At 50.7% G+C, this 16,762-nt stretch overlaps 1 protein-coding gene across 1 annotated transcript in view; it reads right to left on the bottom strand.

The window, feature by feature from the left end:
* The window catches only part of MYO1B (myosin IB), a 133,100-nt gene that overhangs the window by 16,645 nt on the left and 99,693 nt on the right, over positions 1 to 16,762 (bottom strand). The window contains exons 15-19 of the mRNA XM_038749280.1: positions 16,105 to 16,167; positions 14,655 to 14,855; positions 9,655 to 9,881; positions 1,774 to 1,974; positions 65 to 158 (exon numbers count right to left, since the gene is read on the bottom strand). Coding sequence (XP_038605208.1) covers positions 65 to 158; positions 1,774 to 1,974; positions 9,655 to 9,881; positions 14,655 to 14,855; positions 16,105 to 16,167 — 786 coding nt within the window. The remainder of the gene's footprint in view (positions 1 to 64; positions 159 to 1,773; positions 1,975 to 9,654; positions 9,882 to 14,654; positions 14,856 to 16,104; positions 16,168 to 16,762) is intronic.

The raw sequence follows: 16,762 nt of genomic DNA, 5'->3' as shown, positions 1-16,762 counted from the left end.
AGAAGGACTCAGAGTTAGGGCTCACAGGGCAGGGGACCCCGGGGGGCTCGAGCTGAGCTCCTACCGTCCTCGGGTTGCGGATGAAGATCTTGGATCGCCCGAAGGAGTATTCGTCCGGGGGGATCTGCAGCAGGCTGACCAGCCTCTCCACACCCTCCCTGCGAGCAGACACCGAGGGGTCGTCTCCACCCGGGCACCCGTCCCCCTCCCCCCGATGGCGGCGGGCGGGTGGCCCGGGGGGCGGCTCACCCAGCCCTCCCATCTCACTTCCCCCCACATTCAGTTCGGGGGGTTCGGGCATCTGGTGGGGACCGGCCGGAATGGACGGAGTCGAGCGGGCAATGGCCAAATCTGATAGGAAATGACCGGAATTGATCAGAATCTGACCGGCTAAGACAGGAAATTACTGGAACTGAGTGGATCTGACTGGAAATGACCAGAAGTGACACCAGATCGGATGGGAAATGACTGGATCTTTTTTCTTATGGCATTTGCTCGTGGCTAGAGAAGCAGCGTGGCACAGTAGAAAGAGGACGGGCTTGGGAGTCAGAGGTCGTGGGTTCTAATGTTCTATATGTTGCCAACTTGTACTTCCCAAGCACTTAGTACAGTGCTCTGCACACAGTAAGCGCTCAATAAATATGATTGATTGATTGATTCTAATCCTGGATCTGCCACTTGTCAGCTGTGTGACTTTGGGCAAGTCATTTCACTTCTCTGGGCCTCAGTTGCCTCATCTGGAAAAGGGGGATTAAGACTATGAGCCCCACATGGGACAACCTGATCACCTTGTATCCCCCCAGCGTTTAGAACAGTGCTGGCACATAGTAAGCGCTTAACAAATACCATCATCATCATCATCATTTGTTCAGCCCTATGATGACATTCCCCCTCTTCAAAGTCTTACTGAAGGCCCATCTCCTCCAAGAGCCCTTCCCAGATTAAGCCTCACTTTTTCTCACCTCCCACTCCCTTCTGCATCGTACTGACTTAGCTCCTTTTGCTTTTTTTATGATGGCATTTATTAAGCACTTACTATGTGCAAAGCACTGTTCTAAGCGCTAGGGTGATCAGGCTGTCCCACGGGGGGGGCTCCCAGTCTTAATCCCCATTTTACAGATGAGGGAACTGAGGCCCAGAGAAGTGACTTGCCCAAAGTCACCCAGCTGATAATCGGCGGAGCCGGCATTTGAACCGATGACCTCTGACTCCAAAGCCCGGGCTCTTTCCACTGAGCGACGCTGCTTCTCAAATCAATCAATCAATCAATCAATCGTATTTACTGAGCGCTTACTATGTGCAGAGCACTGTACTAAGCGCTTGGGAAGTACAAATTGGCAACATATAGAGACAGTCCCTACCCAACAGTGGGCTCACAGTCTAAAAGGGGGAGACAGAGAACAAAACCAAACATACTAACAAAATAAAAGAAATAGAATAGATATGTACAAATAAAATAAATAAATAAATAAATAAATAGAGTAATAAATATGTACAACCATATATGCATATATACAGGTGCTGTGGGGAAGGGAAGGAGGTAAGATGGGGGGGATGGAGAGGGGGACGAGGGGGAGAGGAAGGAAGGGGCTCAGTCTGGGAAGGCCTCCTGGAGGAGGTGAGCTCTCAGCAGAGCCAAGCTCTCTCAAAGCTTTTCTCAAAGCTGCACCAAGAGCAGTGCTTCGCCCGCAGTAAGCGCTCAGTAAATACGAACGGATGAACGGGCGGAGGATGGAGGCCCGGCCCGCTGAGCGGTGGCGGGGCGGCGGGTACCTGGCGGGGCCTGGCCAGTGGGGCCAGGTCTGCGGGCAGAGCATCTTGTAGCGGTGGAGGCAGGGCTGGTAGGGCTGGCGGAAGGCGTAGCCGGCTCTGCGGACTCGCACGTTCTCCAGCAGGCCCAGGTAGCGGATCTGGTGGCCCACCAGCGCCGTGCTGAACACGTGGGCTGCCTTCTGCTCGTTCGGCTTGATGCACCTAATAAATAAGAACAACAACGGTCTTGGTTGAGCGCTTACTACGTTCGTTGCGAAGCAGCGTGGCTTAGTGGAAAGAGCCCGGGCTTGGGAGTCAGAGGTTGTGGGTTCTGATGCACCTCCGCCACTTGGCAGCTGTGTGACTTTGGGAAAGTCACTTCACTTCTCTGGGCCTCAGTTCCCTCATCTGTAAAATGGGGATTAAGACTGTGAGCCCCACGTGAGACAACCTGGTCACCCGTATCCCTCCCAGCGCCTCACCGTACCTCGTTCTCGCCTGTCCCGCCATCGACCCCCGGCCCACGTCCTCCCCCAGGCCTGGAATGCCCCCAATCCCTCTGCCCACCCGCCAAGCTAGCTCTCTTCCTCCCTTCAAGGCCCTGCTGAGAGCTCACCTCCTCCAGGAGGCCTTCCCAGACTGAGCCCCTTCCTTCCTCTCCCCCTCGCCCCCCTCTCCATCCCCCCATCTTACCTCCTTCCCTTCCCCACTGCACCTGTATATATGTATATATATTTGTTACTCTATTTATTTATTTATTTTACTTGTACATATCTATTCTATTTATTTTATTTTGTTAGTATGTTTGGTTTTGTTCTCTGTCTCCCCCTTTTAGACTGTGAGCCCACTGTTGGGTAGGGACTGTCTCTATATGTTGCCAACTTGTACTTCCCAAGCGCTTAGTACAGTGCTCTGCACACAGTAAGCGCTCAATAAATACGATTGATGATGATGATGCTTTTTTTTAACATTTATTAAGCGCTTACTATGTGCAAAGCACTGTTCTAAGCGCTGGGGGGATACAGGGTGATCAGGTTGTCCCATGTGGGGCTCACAGTCTTAATCCCCATTTTACAGATGAAGGAACTGAGGCCCAGAGAAGTTAAGTGACTTGCCCAAAGTCATACAGCTGACAAGTGGCAGAGCTGGGATTTGAACCCACGACCTCTGACTCGAAAGCCCAGGCTCTTTCCACTGAGCCACGCTGCTTCTCCGAAGGTGATCAGGTTGTCCCACGTGGGGCTCACAGTCTTAATCCCCATTTTACAGATGAAGGAACTGAGGCCCAGTGAAGTGAAGTGACTTGCCCAAAGTCACACAGCTGACAAGTGGCAGAGCTGGGATTTGAACCCACGACCTCTGACTCGAAAGCCCAGGCTCTTTCCACTGAGCCATGCTGCTTCTCCGAAGGTGATCAGGTTGTCCCACGTGGGGCTCACAGTCTTAATCCCCATTTTACAGATGAAGGAACTGAGGCCCAGAGAAGTGAAGTGACTTGCCCAAAGTCACACAGCTGACAAGTGGCAGAGCTGGGATTCGAACCCACGACCTCTGTCTCCAAAGCCCGGGCTCTTTCCACTGAGCCACGCTGCTTGGGACACAGTAAGCGCTTCACAAGCACTATTATTATTTTTATTCAATCATATTAATTATTATTATTAATACTTATCATTATTATTATTATTATGGCATTTGTTAAGCACTTACTATGTGCCAGGCACTGTACTAAGCATTTAGGGTAGATACAAGCAAATCAGGTTGGACACGGTCCCTGTCCCATGTTTCATCACAGTCTCAATCCCCATTTTAAAGATGAGGGAACTGAGGCCCAGAGATTCATTTATTCATTCATTCAATTGTATTTATTAAGCACTTACTGTGTGCAGAGCACTGTATTAAGCACTTGGAAAAGTACAATACAGCAATAATCAGTGACATTCCCTTCCCATAATGAACTCACAGTCTAAAGGGGGGGACAGACATTAATATAAATGAATAATATAAATAAATGGATAGATAAATTTTAAAAAAATTACACGAGAAGCAGCGTGGCTCAATGGAAAGAGCACGGGCTGTGGAGTCAGAGGTCGTGGGTTCAAATCCCGCTCCGCCAATTGTCAGCTGTGTGACTTTGGGCAAGTCACTTAACTTCTCTGTGCCTCAGTTACCTCATCTGTAAAATGGGGATTAAGACTGTGAGCTCCCCGTGGGACAGTCTGATCACCTTGTAACCTCCCCAGCGCTTAGAACAGGGCTTTGCACATAGTAAGTGCTTAATAAATGCCATTATTATTATTATAATGTGCCATGCACTCTACTAAGTGCTGGGATGGACACATGGAGATCAGGTTGGATATAGTCATTGTCCCACATGGGACTCACAGTCTTCATCCCCATTTTACAGGTGAGGGAACTGAGGCCCAGGAAACTGAAGCGACTTGGCCAAGGTCACCCAGCGGACAAACAGCGGAGCTAGGATTAGAACTCAGGTCCACCTTGGCTTAGTGGAAAAGCATGGGTTTGGGTGTCAGAGGTTGTGGGTGTTTTCTTGTCTGTCTCCCCCCTTCTAGACTGTGAGCCCGTTGTTGGGTAGGGATTGTGTCTGTCGCCAAATCGTACTTTCCAAGTGCTTAATCATCATCATCATCATCAATCGTATTTATTGAGCGCTTGCTATGTGCAGAGCACTGTACTAAGCGCTTGGGAAGTACAAATTGGCAACATACAGAGACAGTCCCTACCCAACAGTGGGTTCACAGTTTAAAAAGTGCTCTGCACACAGTGAGCACTCAATCAATACAATTGAATGAATGAATGAATGACTAATCCTGGTTCCGCCACTTGTCAGCTGTATCACTTTGGGAAAATCACTTCACTTCTCTGTGCCTCAGTTACCTCATCTGTAAAATGGGAATAAAGTCTGTGAACCCCATGTGGGACAACCTGACTCATTCATTCTTTCAATCAATCATATTTATTGAGCACTTACTGTATGCAGAGCACTGTACTAAGCGCTTGGGTAGTACAAGTCAGCAACATATAGAGACGGTCCCTACCCAACAATGGGCTCACAGTCTAGAAAATGACCTTGTATCTACCCCAGTGCTTAGAATGGTGCTTGGCACATAGTAGTAATAATAATAATTATTATTATTATTATGGTATTTGTTAAGTGCTTACTATGTGCCAACCACAGTTCTAAGCACTGGAGTAGATACAAGGTAATCAGGTTGTCCCATGCGGGGCTCACAGTCTTCATCCCCATTTTACAGATGAGGTAACTGAGGCTCTGAGAAGTTAAGCAACTTGCCCAAGGTCACACAGCAGACAAGTGGCAGAGCCGGGATTACAACCCGTGACCTTCCAACTCCCAGGCTCATGCTCTATCAATCAATCAACCAATCGTATTTATTGAACGCTTACTGTGTGCAGAGCACTGTACTAAGCGCTTGGGAAGTACAAGTCGGCAATACATAGAGACAGTCCCTACCCAACAGCGGGCTCACAGTCTGGAGCTCTATCCACCGCGCCACGAAATGCCATCATTATTATCATTATTATTCTGATGCCCAGGCCTGGGCTTTATCCACTAGGCCACACTGCTTCCCACCTGGACGGAGGCACGGCGGACGGAGCGGTGGATGGGCCGGGCTGGGGGTGAGCGGGATGGGACCGATTAGAAGGATATGGGCGGGTGTGATGTGAGGGACAGGTTGTGGCTGGGCAGGATGAGAGCGTGGGGAGTCGGGGGGAGGGCACCCTGGTCCCCAGTGCCCCGGGGGCAGTGGGGAACCATAATAATAATAATAATGATAGCATTTATTAAGCGCTTACTACATGCAAAGCACTGTTCTAAGCGCTGGAATAATAATAATGGCATTTATTGAGCACTTACTCTGTGCAAACCACTGTTCTAAGCACGGGGGAGATTACAAAGTGATCAGGTTGTCCCACGGGGGGGGTTAACAGTCTTAATCCCCATTTTACAGATGAGGTCACTGAGGCCCAGAGAAGTGAAGTGACCTGCCCAAAGTCACCCAGCTGACAAGGGGGGTGCCGGGGTTTGAACCCATGACCTCTGACTCCAAAGCCCGGGCTCTTTCCACTGAGCCACGCTGCTTCTCTGCGTGTGGCCTGGAAGCCCTGATTCCCACCCCATCCTGCAACTGTATGACCCACTTGTTCCCACAACTTCAACTCCATGCCGGTAATTCCCAAATCTCCAACTCTAGCCCTGACCTCTCTCCTCCCCTGTAATCCTGCATTTCCCCCTACCTTAAGGACATCTCTTCTTGGATGTCCCGCCGGCGCCTCAAATTCAACATGTCCAAAACAGAGCTCCTTATCTTCCCACCCAAACCTTGTCCTCCCTCTGACTTTCTCATCACTGTACACAACAACGCTATCTTCCCTACCTCACAAGCCTGTAACCTTGGTGTGGTCCTCTCTCATAATAATAATACTAATAATGGCATTTATTAAGCGCTTACTATGTGCAAAGCACTGTTCTAAGCACTGGGGAGGTTACAAGGTGATCAGGTTGTCCCACAGGGGGCTCACAGTCTTCACCCCCATTTTGCAGATGAGGGAACTGAGGCCCAGAGAAGTGAAGTGACTTGCCCAAAGTCACACAGCTGACATTTGGCAGAGCTGGGATTTGAACCCATGACCTCTGACTCCAAAGCCCGTGCTCTTTCCACTGAGCCAGGCTGCTTCTCATACCGCTCACATATTCAATCTGTCACTAAATCTTGTCGGTTCTCCCTTCACAACATTGCTAAAATCTGCCCTTTCCTATCCAAAGAACTACCATGCCGATTATAACAATAATGATAATAATGGTACTTGCTAAGCGCTTACTATGTGCCAAGGAACTGTACTAAGAGCTGGGGTAGATACAAGCAAATCAGATTAGACACAGTCCTTGCCCCACGTGGGGCTCACAGTCTCCATCCCCATTTTCCAGATGAGGTAAATGAGGCACAGAGAAGTGAAGTGACTTGCCCAAGGTCACACAGCAGACAAGCAGCAGAGGGCTCCGACAACTCAGACGAGGCGCTGGCTCTCTAACTTGCCCTTCATTTCCCCCTCTAGACTGCCAGTTTGTTAAGGGCAGGGGAATGTATCTGCTAATTCTGTTGTACTGGACTCTCCCAAGTGCTTAGTACAGTGCTCTGCACATAGTAAGCGGACAGACCGTTGCTCTCCCAGCCTTCAAAGTCTTATTGAAGGCCCATCTCCTCCAAGAGGCCTTCCCGGACTAAGCACCCCCTTTCCTCGTCTCCCACTCCCTTCTGCATCCCCCTGACTTGCTCCTTTCGCTCTTCCCCTTTCCCAGCCCCACGCACTGACGTCCAGATCTGTCATTTATTTTTTATATGAACGTCTGTCTCCCCTCCTCTAGACCGACGTCTAGAAAATGACGCTGTGGCCGGGGAATATATCTGTTTATTGCTGTACTGTGCTTTTCCAAGCGCTTAGTCCAGTGCTCTGCACACAATAAACACTCAATAAATGTGACTGAATGAAGTAGGCACTCAATACATACGATCGATTGCCTGGTTGATTGAGTGACCCGGCCAGCTCTTCTGTCAGACTGAACGCCTCTGACCCAGGACCTCCCCCAACCCCAGCCCCCTCCGCTTGGGAAATTTTCGTCTTCCAGCTTCTGGCTCCACTCCAAAGGGTCCAGGGAGAAGTGCAAATTTCCCCCTCCTGCTTGGCCTCTCACCCATCTCCCGCCCATCTCCTCCTGCCTTCCATCTCCGGCTGGTCTCCCCCAGCCCACAATCTCCCTCCCATCTCCTCCTGCCCCCACATCTTCCACCCACAGTCTTCCACCCATTCCCTCCCACCCGTCTCTTCGCACCCACAATCTCCCACCTCCCCGTCTCCTCCCGCCCCGCCTCCTGCCTGTTTTCCCCAGCCCATAATCTCCCACCCGTTTCCTCCCCCACATTTAATAAAAACAATAATAACTGTGGTATTTGTTAAGCACTTCCTATGTGCTAGGCACCGTACTAAGTACTGGGGTGGATACAAGCAAGTCGGGTTGGACACAGTCCCTTGTCCCACATGGGGCTCGCAGTCTCAATCCCCATTTTACAGGTGAGGGAATTGAGGCCCAGAGAAGTGAAGTGACTTGCCCAGCAGACAAGTGGCGGAGCCAGTATTAGAACCCATGATCTTCTGACTCCTGGGCCCAAGTTCTAATCCACTACGCCATGCTGCTTCTCTATTCCTCCACTTCTTCCAACCCTCGTCTCCCACCCCCATCTCCCGCCCATTTCCTCTCGCCCCTCCCACCCCCATCTTCCACCCATTTCTTCCCACCCCATCTCCTGCTCCTTTCCTCCTGCCCATCATTTTACGCTCATTTCCTCTTACTTCCAGCCCTCCGTTTCCCACCCGTCTCCTCTGGCCCGTTTCCTCCCGCCCTCTCCCATCTCCCTCTGCCTCCTCCCACCCTGTGGCAATATCCCCTCCGCTGTCGAGGACTGTTTCTAACCAGCCCCCCGATCTCCCCCGACATCCAACGGCCACTACGGCGGTGGACAGCATCCATCCCTCCCCGGGCCCCCTTCCTGTTTAGGAACACTGAACGCTCAGGGAGGATGGCAAAGTTGAAGGCTGGATCACAGTTTTCCATTTCTCCCTCAAATCATCTGGAAGACTCTTTGAGGGCTCAAGGCCGGCAGCGGGTGGGAAGGAGGGGCCGGGCCCGCGCAGGGAAGGGACTTTGGCTCGGACGTGACCCGTCTCCGGGGCCGCCCACCCTGCAGCTGCTGTTTGAGGGACAGAAAAGTGGGCCTGACAAAATGTATTTATTTTTTTAGACGGTGTTTGTTAACTACTTTCTGTGTGACAAGCGCCGTTCTAAGCACTGGAGTAAATCCCGGTTAATCCAGGCCAAATACAATCTCTGTCCCACATTCATTCATTCATTCAATCATATTTATTCAGCACTTACTGTGCCCAAAGCACTGTACTAAGCGCTTGACATGGAGCTCACACTCTAAGTAGGAGAGTACGGAATCCCATTTTGCAGTTGAGGAAAGTGAGGTTCACGGAAATGAAGTGACTTGCCCAAAATCTCACAGCAGGCAAGTTGCTGCTGAATGAGAAGGAGCATGGCCTGGTGGATTGATTACAGCCGGGGGAGACAAAAGGATCTGGGTTCTAATCCCTGCTCTGTCACTTGCCTGCTGTGTGACCGTGGGCAAGTCACTTCAATTCTCTACGTCTCAGTTACCTCATCTGTAAAATGGGGATTGAGCCCCATTTGGGACAGGCGTTGTACTAAGTGCTGAAATGAAGTGAAGTGACTTGACCAAGGCCACACAGAGGGCGAGTGGCGGACCTGGGATTAGAACCCATGACTTGGAAAGAGCACGGACTTGGGAGTCAGAGGGCATGGGTTCTAATCCCGGCTCTGCCACTTGTCAGAAGTCACTTCACTTCTCTGTGCCTCAGTTCCCTCATCTGTAAACTGGGGATTAAGACAGTGAGCCCCACGTGGGACAACCTGATTACTTCGTTTCTACCCCAGTGCTTAGCACATAGAAAGCACTTAACAATTATCATCATTATTATTATTATTATTCTTACTACAAGGCCTGTGCTCTACCCACTAGGCCGTGCTGCTTCTCCTCAGGCACACACACAATGGGACACCCTTCTATTTATTTTGTTAATGATGTGCATCTACCTTTATTTCTATTTGTTCTGACGACTTGACACCTGTCCACACGTTTTGTTTTGTTGTCCGTCTCCCCCTTCTAGACTGTGAGCCCGTTGTTGGGTAGGGATTGTCTCTGGTGCCAACCTGTACTTCCCAAGCGCTAAGTACAGTACAGCGCTCAATAAATACGACTGAATGAATGAATCCCCCCGTCCCCGTACCTGATGTAGTTGGGGTTCTTGGTCTGCAGGTTCTTCATCAGGGTAGCCACGGAGGCTTTGAACTGGGAACCGGCAGTGGGTGGCCTCTTCAGGCTCATCTTCTCGGGGTTCCCCTCGGGGAACAGGTGGCGGATGAGGGGCCTCTGCGCCCTCCACATGGCCTGGGAGAGGTCGCGGTACAGCAGATCGTTGTTCTTGTCCACGAAGCCCTCCACCTGGTACAGCACCTGCCGGCCACACAGCCCGGTCATTCCGTCGGATTTATTCATACTACTAATCATGGGATTTGTTAAGCGCTTACTATGTGCCAGGCGCTGCACTAAGCGCTGGGGTGGATGCAAGCAACTCGGTTGGACCCAATCCCTGTCCCACATGGGGCTCCCAGTCTCATTCATTCATTCGCTTGTATTTATTTCTAGACTGTCAGCCCAATGTTGGGTAGGGACTGTCTCTATATGTTGCCAGCTTGTACTTCCCAAGCGCTTAGTACAGTGCTCTGCACACAGTAAGTGCTCAATAAATACGATTGATTAAGCGCATGCTGTGAACAGAGCACTATACTATGCACTTGGGAAAGTACAATATAACAGTAAGGAGTGACCATCCCTACCTACAAAGAGCTCACAGTCTCAATCCCCATTTTAATAATAATAATAATAATGATAATGATGGGATTTGTTAAGCGCTTACTATGTGCAAAGCACTGTTCTAAGCGCTGGGGGGATACAAGGCGATCAGGTTGTCCCACGTAGGGCTCACAATCTTAATCCCCATTTTACAGATGAGGTAACTGAGGCACAGAGGCATAGAGAAGTACCTGTATATATGTTTGTACATATTACTCTATTTATTTTATTTGTACATATTTATTCTATTTATTTTATTTTGTTAATATGTCTTGTTTTGTCGTCTGTCTCCCCCTTCTAGACTGTGAGCCCGCTGTTGGGTAGGGACGGTCTCTATACGTTGCCAACTTGTACTTCCCAAGAGCTTAGTACAGTGCTCTGCACACAGTAAGAGCTCAATAAATACGATTGAACGAATGAATTAATGCAAAGTGACTTGCCCAAAGTCACACAGCTAACAATTGGTGGAGCCGGAATCTGAACCCATGACCTCTGACTCCAAAGCCTGGGCTCTTTCCACTGAGCCACGCTGCTTCTCTACAGATGAGGTAATTGAGGTACAGAGAATCAATCAATCAATCGTATTTATTGAGCGCTTACTGTGTGCAGAGCACTGTACTAAGCGCTTGGGAAGTACAAGTTGGCAACAAAGAGAGACAGTCCCTATCCAACAGTGGGCTCACAGTCTAAAAGAGTGAAGTGACCTGTCCAAGGTCTCACAGCAGACAAAAGTGGCAGAGCGGGGATTAGAACCCAAGACTTCCGACTCCCAGGCCTGGGCTCTATCCACTTTGGCTTTGGGCCACGCAGCTTCTCTTCCCTTCCTTCCTCTCCCCCTCATCCCCCTCTCCATCCCCCGCATCTTACCTCCTTCCCTTCCCCACAGCACCTGTATATATGTATATATGTTTGTACATATTTATTACTCTATTTATTTATTTATTTTACATGTACCTATCTATTCTATTTATTTTATTTTGTCAGTATGTTTAGTTTTGTTCTCTGTCTTCCCCTTCTAGACTGTGAGCCCACTGTTGGGTAGGGACTGTCTCTATATGTTGCCAGCTTGTACTTCCCAAGCGCTTAGTAGAGTGCTCTGCACACAGTAAGCGCTCAATAAATATGATTGATTGATTGATTGATTCTCTGCTTCTCTGAGTGCTTACTGTGTGCAGAGCACTGTACTAAGCGCTTGGGAGAGTAGCATACAACAATAAACAGACACATTCCCTCCTCACAACGCGCTTAGAGTCTAGAGGTGGGGGAGACAGACGTCATCATCATCATCATCAATCGTATTTATTGAGCGCTTACTATGTGCAGAGCACTGTACTAAGCGCTTGGGAAGTACAAATTGGCAACATATAGAGACAGTCCCTACCCAACAGTGGGCTCACAGTCTAAATGCCAGATATGGACATAAGTGCTGTGGGGACGGGAGGGGGGACGGAATAAAGGGAATAAGTCAGGGAGACACAAAGGGAATGAGAGAAGAGGAAAGGGGCCCTTAGTCAGGGAAGGCCTCTTGGAGGAGATGGGCCTTCAATAAGGTTTTGAAGTGGGGGAGAGTCGTCGTCTGTGGGATTTGAGGAGGGAGGGCGTTCCAGGCCAGAGGCAGCCCGTGGGCCGGGGTCGACAGCGTGATAGATGGGCTCGAGGTCCAGCGAGAAGATTAGCACTAGAGGAGCAAATTGTGCTGGCTGGGTTGGAGAAGGAAAGAAGCAAGGTGAGGTAGGAGGGGGCAAGGTGGTGGGGGATCTGAATGCCAACGGTGACCTGTTCTTGTTTGAGGTGGAGGTGGATGGGCAACCACTGGAGTTTTCTGAGGAGTGGGGTGACACGTCCTGAACTGTGTCAGTTTTTAGACTGTGAGCCCACTGTTGGGTAGGGACTGTCTCTATATGCTGCCAGCTTGTACTTCCCAAGCGCTCAGTACAGTGCTCTGCACACAGTAAGCGTTCAATAAATACGATTGATTGATTGATTGACTGAACGTTTTTGCAGAAAAATGATGCGGGCAGCAGAGTGAAGCAGAGTGATGGTATTAGAGAAGCAGCGTGGCTCAGTGGATAGAGCCCGGGCTTTGGAGTCAGAGGTCATGGGTTCAAATCCCAGCTCCACCACTTGTCAGCTGTGGGACTCTGGGCGAGTCACTTAACTTCTCTGGGCCTCAGTTACCTCATCTGGAAAGCGGGGATTAAGTCTGTTAGCCGCATGTGGGACAACCTGATCACCTTGTATCCCCCCCCCCCAGTGTTTAGAACAGTGCTTGGCACACAGTAAGTGCTTAACAAATAATAATAATGGCATTTATTAAGTGCTTATTATGTGCAAAGCACTGTTCTAAGCACTGGGGAGGTTACAAGGTGATCAGGTTGTCCCACGGGGGGCTCACAGTCTGAATACTCATTTTCCACATGAGGTAACTGAGGCCCAGAGAAGTTAAGTGACTCGTCCAAAGTCACTCAGCTGACAAGTGGCGGAGACGGGATTAGAACCTATGACCTCTGGCTGCCAAGCCCGGGCTTTTTCCACTGAGCTACGCTGCTTCTCTATGGACTGGAGTGGGGAGAGACAGGAGGCTGGGAGGTCAGCAAGGAGGCTCATGCCTTCAAAGCCCTACTGAGAGCTCACCTCCACCAGGAGGCCTTCCCAAACTGAGCCCCCTCCTTCCTCTCCCCCTCCTCATCCCCCCCACCTTACCTCCTTCCCCTCCCCACAGCACCTGTATATGTATATATGTTTGTATGTATTTATTACCCTATTTATTTATTTATTTGTACATATTCATTCTATTTATTTTATTTTGTTAATATGTTTTGTTTTGTTCTCTGTCTCCCCCTTCTAGACTGTGAGCCCACTGTTGGGTAGGGACCGTCTCTATATGCTGCCAACTTGTACTTCCCAAGCGCTTAGTACAGTGCTCTGCACACAGTAAGAGCTCAATGAATACGATTGAATGAATGAATGAATGAATGATGCAAGAATCCAGGCGGGATAAGAGGACTGACTGTATTAACATGGTAGTAGTTTGGATGGAGAGAAAGGGAGGATTTTAGCAATGTTGTGAAGGTGGGACTGGCAGGAGTTAATGATGGATTGAATATGTGGGTTGAACAAGAGAGAGGATAATGCCAAGATTAGGGGCTTGTGAGACACCTTTCCTCTCCATCCAAACCGCTACCTTGCTGATTCAATCTCTCATTTTATCCCGAGTGGATTACTGCAACAGCCTCCTCTCTGATTTCCCATCCTCCTGCCCCTCCCCATTTCAGTCTATACTTCGCGCTGCTGCCCGGATCATCTCTGTGCAGAAACGCTTTAGGCACGTTACTCCCCTCCTCAAAAATCTCCAGTGGCTGCCTGTCAACCTACGCATCAAGCAAAAACTCCTCACTCTTAGCTTCAAGGCTGTCCACCCATCCCCTCGCCCCCTCCTCCCTCCCCTCCCTTCTCTCCTTCTCCAGCCCAGCCCGCACCCTCCGCTCCTCTGCCGCCGCTCACCTCCTCACTGTACCTCGTTCTCGCCCGTCCCGCCGTCGACCCCCGGCCCACGTCCTCCCCCCGGCTTGGAAAGCCCTCCCTCCCCACATCCGCCAAGCTAGCTCTCTTCCTCCCTTCAAAGTCCTACTGAGAGCTCACCTCCTCCAAGAGGCCTTCCCAGACTGAGGCCCCCTTTTCCTCTCCTCCTCCTCACCCCCCCACAACTCCTTCCCCTCCCCACAGCCCCTGTATATATGTTTGTACAGATTTATTACTCTATTTTACTTGTACATATTTACTACTCTATTTATTTTGTTAATGATCAATCAATCAATCAATCGTATTCATTGAGCGCTTACAGTGTGCACAGCAGTGTACTAAGCGCTTGGGAAGTCCAAGTTGGCAACATATAGAGACGGTCCCTACCCAACAGTGGGCTCACAGTCTAGAAGGGGGAGACAGAGAACAAAACAAAACATATTAACAAAATAAAATAAATAGAATATGTACAAGTACAATAAATGAATAATGATATGCATTTAGCTTTAGTTCTATTTATTCTGATGACTTGACACCTGTCTACATGTTTTGTTTTGTTGTCTGTCCCTCTTCTAGACTGTGAGCCCGTTGTTGGGTAGGGACCGTCTCTATATGTTGCCGACTTTACTTCCCAAGGGCTTAGTACAGTGCTCTGCACACAGTAAGCGCTCAATAAATACGACTGAATGAATGAATTGGTGGTGCCGTCTACAGAGATGGGAAAGTTGGGTTTGGGAGGGAAAATAAGGAGTTCTGTTTTAGACCCGTGGGTTGAATGACAGAGAGTGAGCGGTTGCCGGAGCGCACGGCCTGGCTCTGGGCCCCCGGCCCACCCCCCCCGGGGCCTGGTACCTTGCCGGCGTAGTGCTGGATGCGAAAGCAGCTGTGCGGGAGGGAGGTGTCGTTGAGGAAGCGCGCGCACTTGCTCATCCGGCTCTCGAAGTGCGGGTGGAAGGCGCACACCTGGTTCAGCTTGTCCAGGAAGGTGTCGTCCGTCACCGTGCCCGGGCGCAGGCACTCTTCGTCCAGCATGGCCAGGAGCCCGTTCGTGTTCTAAGCGAAGCAGACACGTGGCAGAGCCGTGATTAGAACCCAGGTCCTTTATGATTCCCAGGCCCAGGCTCTGGCCACTAGCCCACACTGCTTCTTACGAGCTTCTTACTTGAGAAGCAGCGTGGCTCAGTGGTAGGGATCGTCTCTATATGTTGCCAACTTGTACTTCCCAAGCGCTTAGTATAGTGCTCTGCACACAGTAAGCGCTCAATAAATATGATTGAATGAATGAATGGAAAAGAGAACGCGCTTTGGAGTCAGATGTCATGGGTTCAAATCCCGGCTCCCCCAATTGTCAGCTGTGTGACTTTGGGCAAGTCACTTCACTTCTCTGTGCCTCAGTTCCCTCATCTGGAAAATGGGGATTAAGACTGTGAGCCCCCCGTGGGACAACCTGATCACCTTGTAACCTCCCCAGCGCTTAGAACAGGGCTTTGCACATAGTAAGCGCTTAATAAATGTCATCATTATTATTATTATTATTAGCTAGGGATTGCCACCTTTAGGGTCTGTCCCTCCCCGCTAGACTGTAAGCTCGTTGTGGGCAGGGATTGTGTCCAACCTCTGCCCCAGTGCTTAGTACAGTTCTCTGCCCATGGTAAGTGCTCAATAAATACCACTAAAAAAAAAGAGAGAGAGAGAAGCAGCCGCTCTCCCCATCCCTCCCTTCTCCATCCATCCCTCTGTCTACTCTGCAGGGTCCCAGATGACACTTCTGCTGCTTAGGGGGAGTAATCCATCAACGGTTTTTATTGAGTGCTTTCTGGGTGCAGGGCACTGTACTAAGCGCTTGGGAGAATACAGTACATCAGAGTTGGCAGAACCATTCTAACCCAATCCCACCACAGTGAGGAGAAGCATTTCTACCTGGGGGGTGGGCCGGTCACTGAATTGGGCCAGTGTTCCCAGTCAGAGACTCCAGTAAGCTCCTTCAGGGTTGAAGCAGGGAACTTTACCCGTGTTTTACTTTCCTAAGCTCCCACTACAGCACTCTGCAATCAACCAATGCTATTTATGGAGCGCTTACCGTGTGCAAAGCACTGTGCTAACTGCCTGGGAGAGTACAACAGAACAGAGTGGGTAGACACGTTCCCTGCCTACAGGCTGCACCCAGAGGGCATCCAGTACTGAGTAGGAGCCGACCCCGGGCTCGTGCGTGGGGGTCCGCCGTGGTGGGTTGGGAAAAGCTGCCCCCGAGGGGCAGGGCAGAGGGAGGGGGGGCCTGCCCAAGCCCCAGGCCACCGCTTACATTTTCTATCAGGTCACAGATGACGGCGTTGTTGAAGTAGTCGATGTGCGTCCACTCTATGCCCTGAAACACAGGGAGGAGGAGGAAGAGGAGACCGGTCACTGGACACGGGCTTTACCCAGCCCCCATCGTTTCCGCAAACTCTGCTTCCTCTAGCAGCTTCACGGGGTGGCCATGAGCCTTGGTGGACAGGGTGAGGGGTCGAGAGACCCGGGTTCTAGTCCCGGCTCTGCCTGCTGCTGTGCAACCCGGGGCAAACCACTGAACCTCTCTGGCCACAGCCTCCTCCTCCGTGTAACAGGGCTAAGATCCTCGCGCTCAGGCTGTGAGTCACAGGGAAGGGGGCTGTGTCCGATCGGATGTTCCCCGTCTCTCTCCGAACGCAGACCACCGGGCTTTGGCCGTCATCGTGAGTGAGTCGCTGCCCGGGGGCACAGTCTGGGGGGACCGATCGGGCCCGCTGAGCCCCGGCATCTCTGTACCCTGTGGGCACCCTGTGGTCACTCTCCCGGCCCTGAGGGCGGGTGGGGGCCGGGCCGGGGTCAGCTGGCCAACGGTTCACAAGATCGGAAGGATGAACGGCCCGGACAGAGCCATCCGGACCGGACGAGTCGTAGCTGGCTTCATCCATGCTCCCGTTGGAGCCGTGGGCGGCCTG

Source organism: Tachyglossus aculeatus, chromosome 7 (genome assembly GCF_015852505.1).
Source record: "Tachyglossus aculeatus isolate mTacAcu1 chromosome 7, mTacAcu1.pri, whole genome shotgun sequence".
Classification (NCBI taxonomy): domain Eukaryota; kingdom Metazoa; phylum Chordata; class Mammalia; order Monotremata; family Tachyglossidae; genus Tachyglossus; species Tachyglossus aculeatus.
The sequence above is the reverse complement of the archived record's forward strand: the minus strand, read 5'-3'. Positions and strand labels throughout refer to the sequence as shown.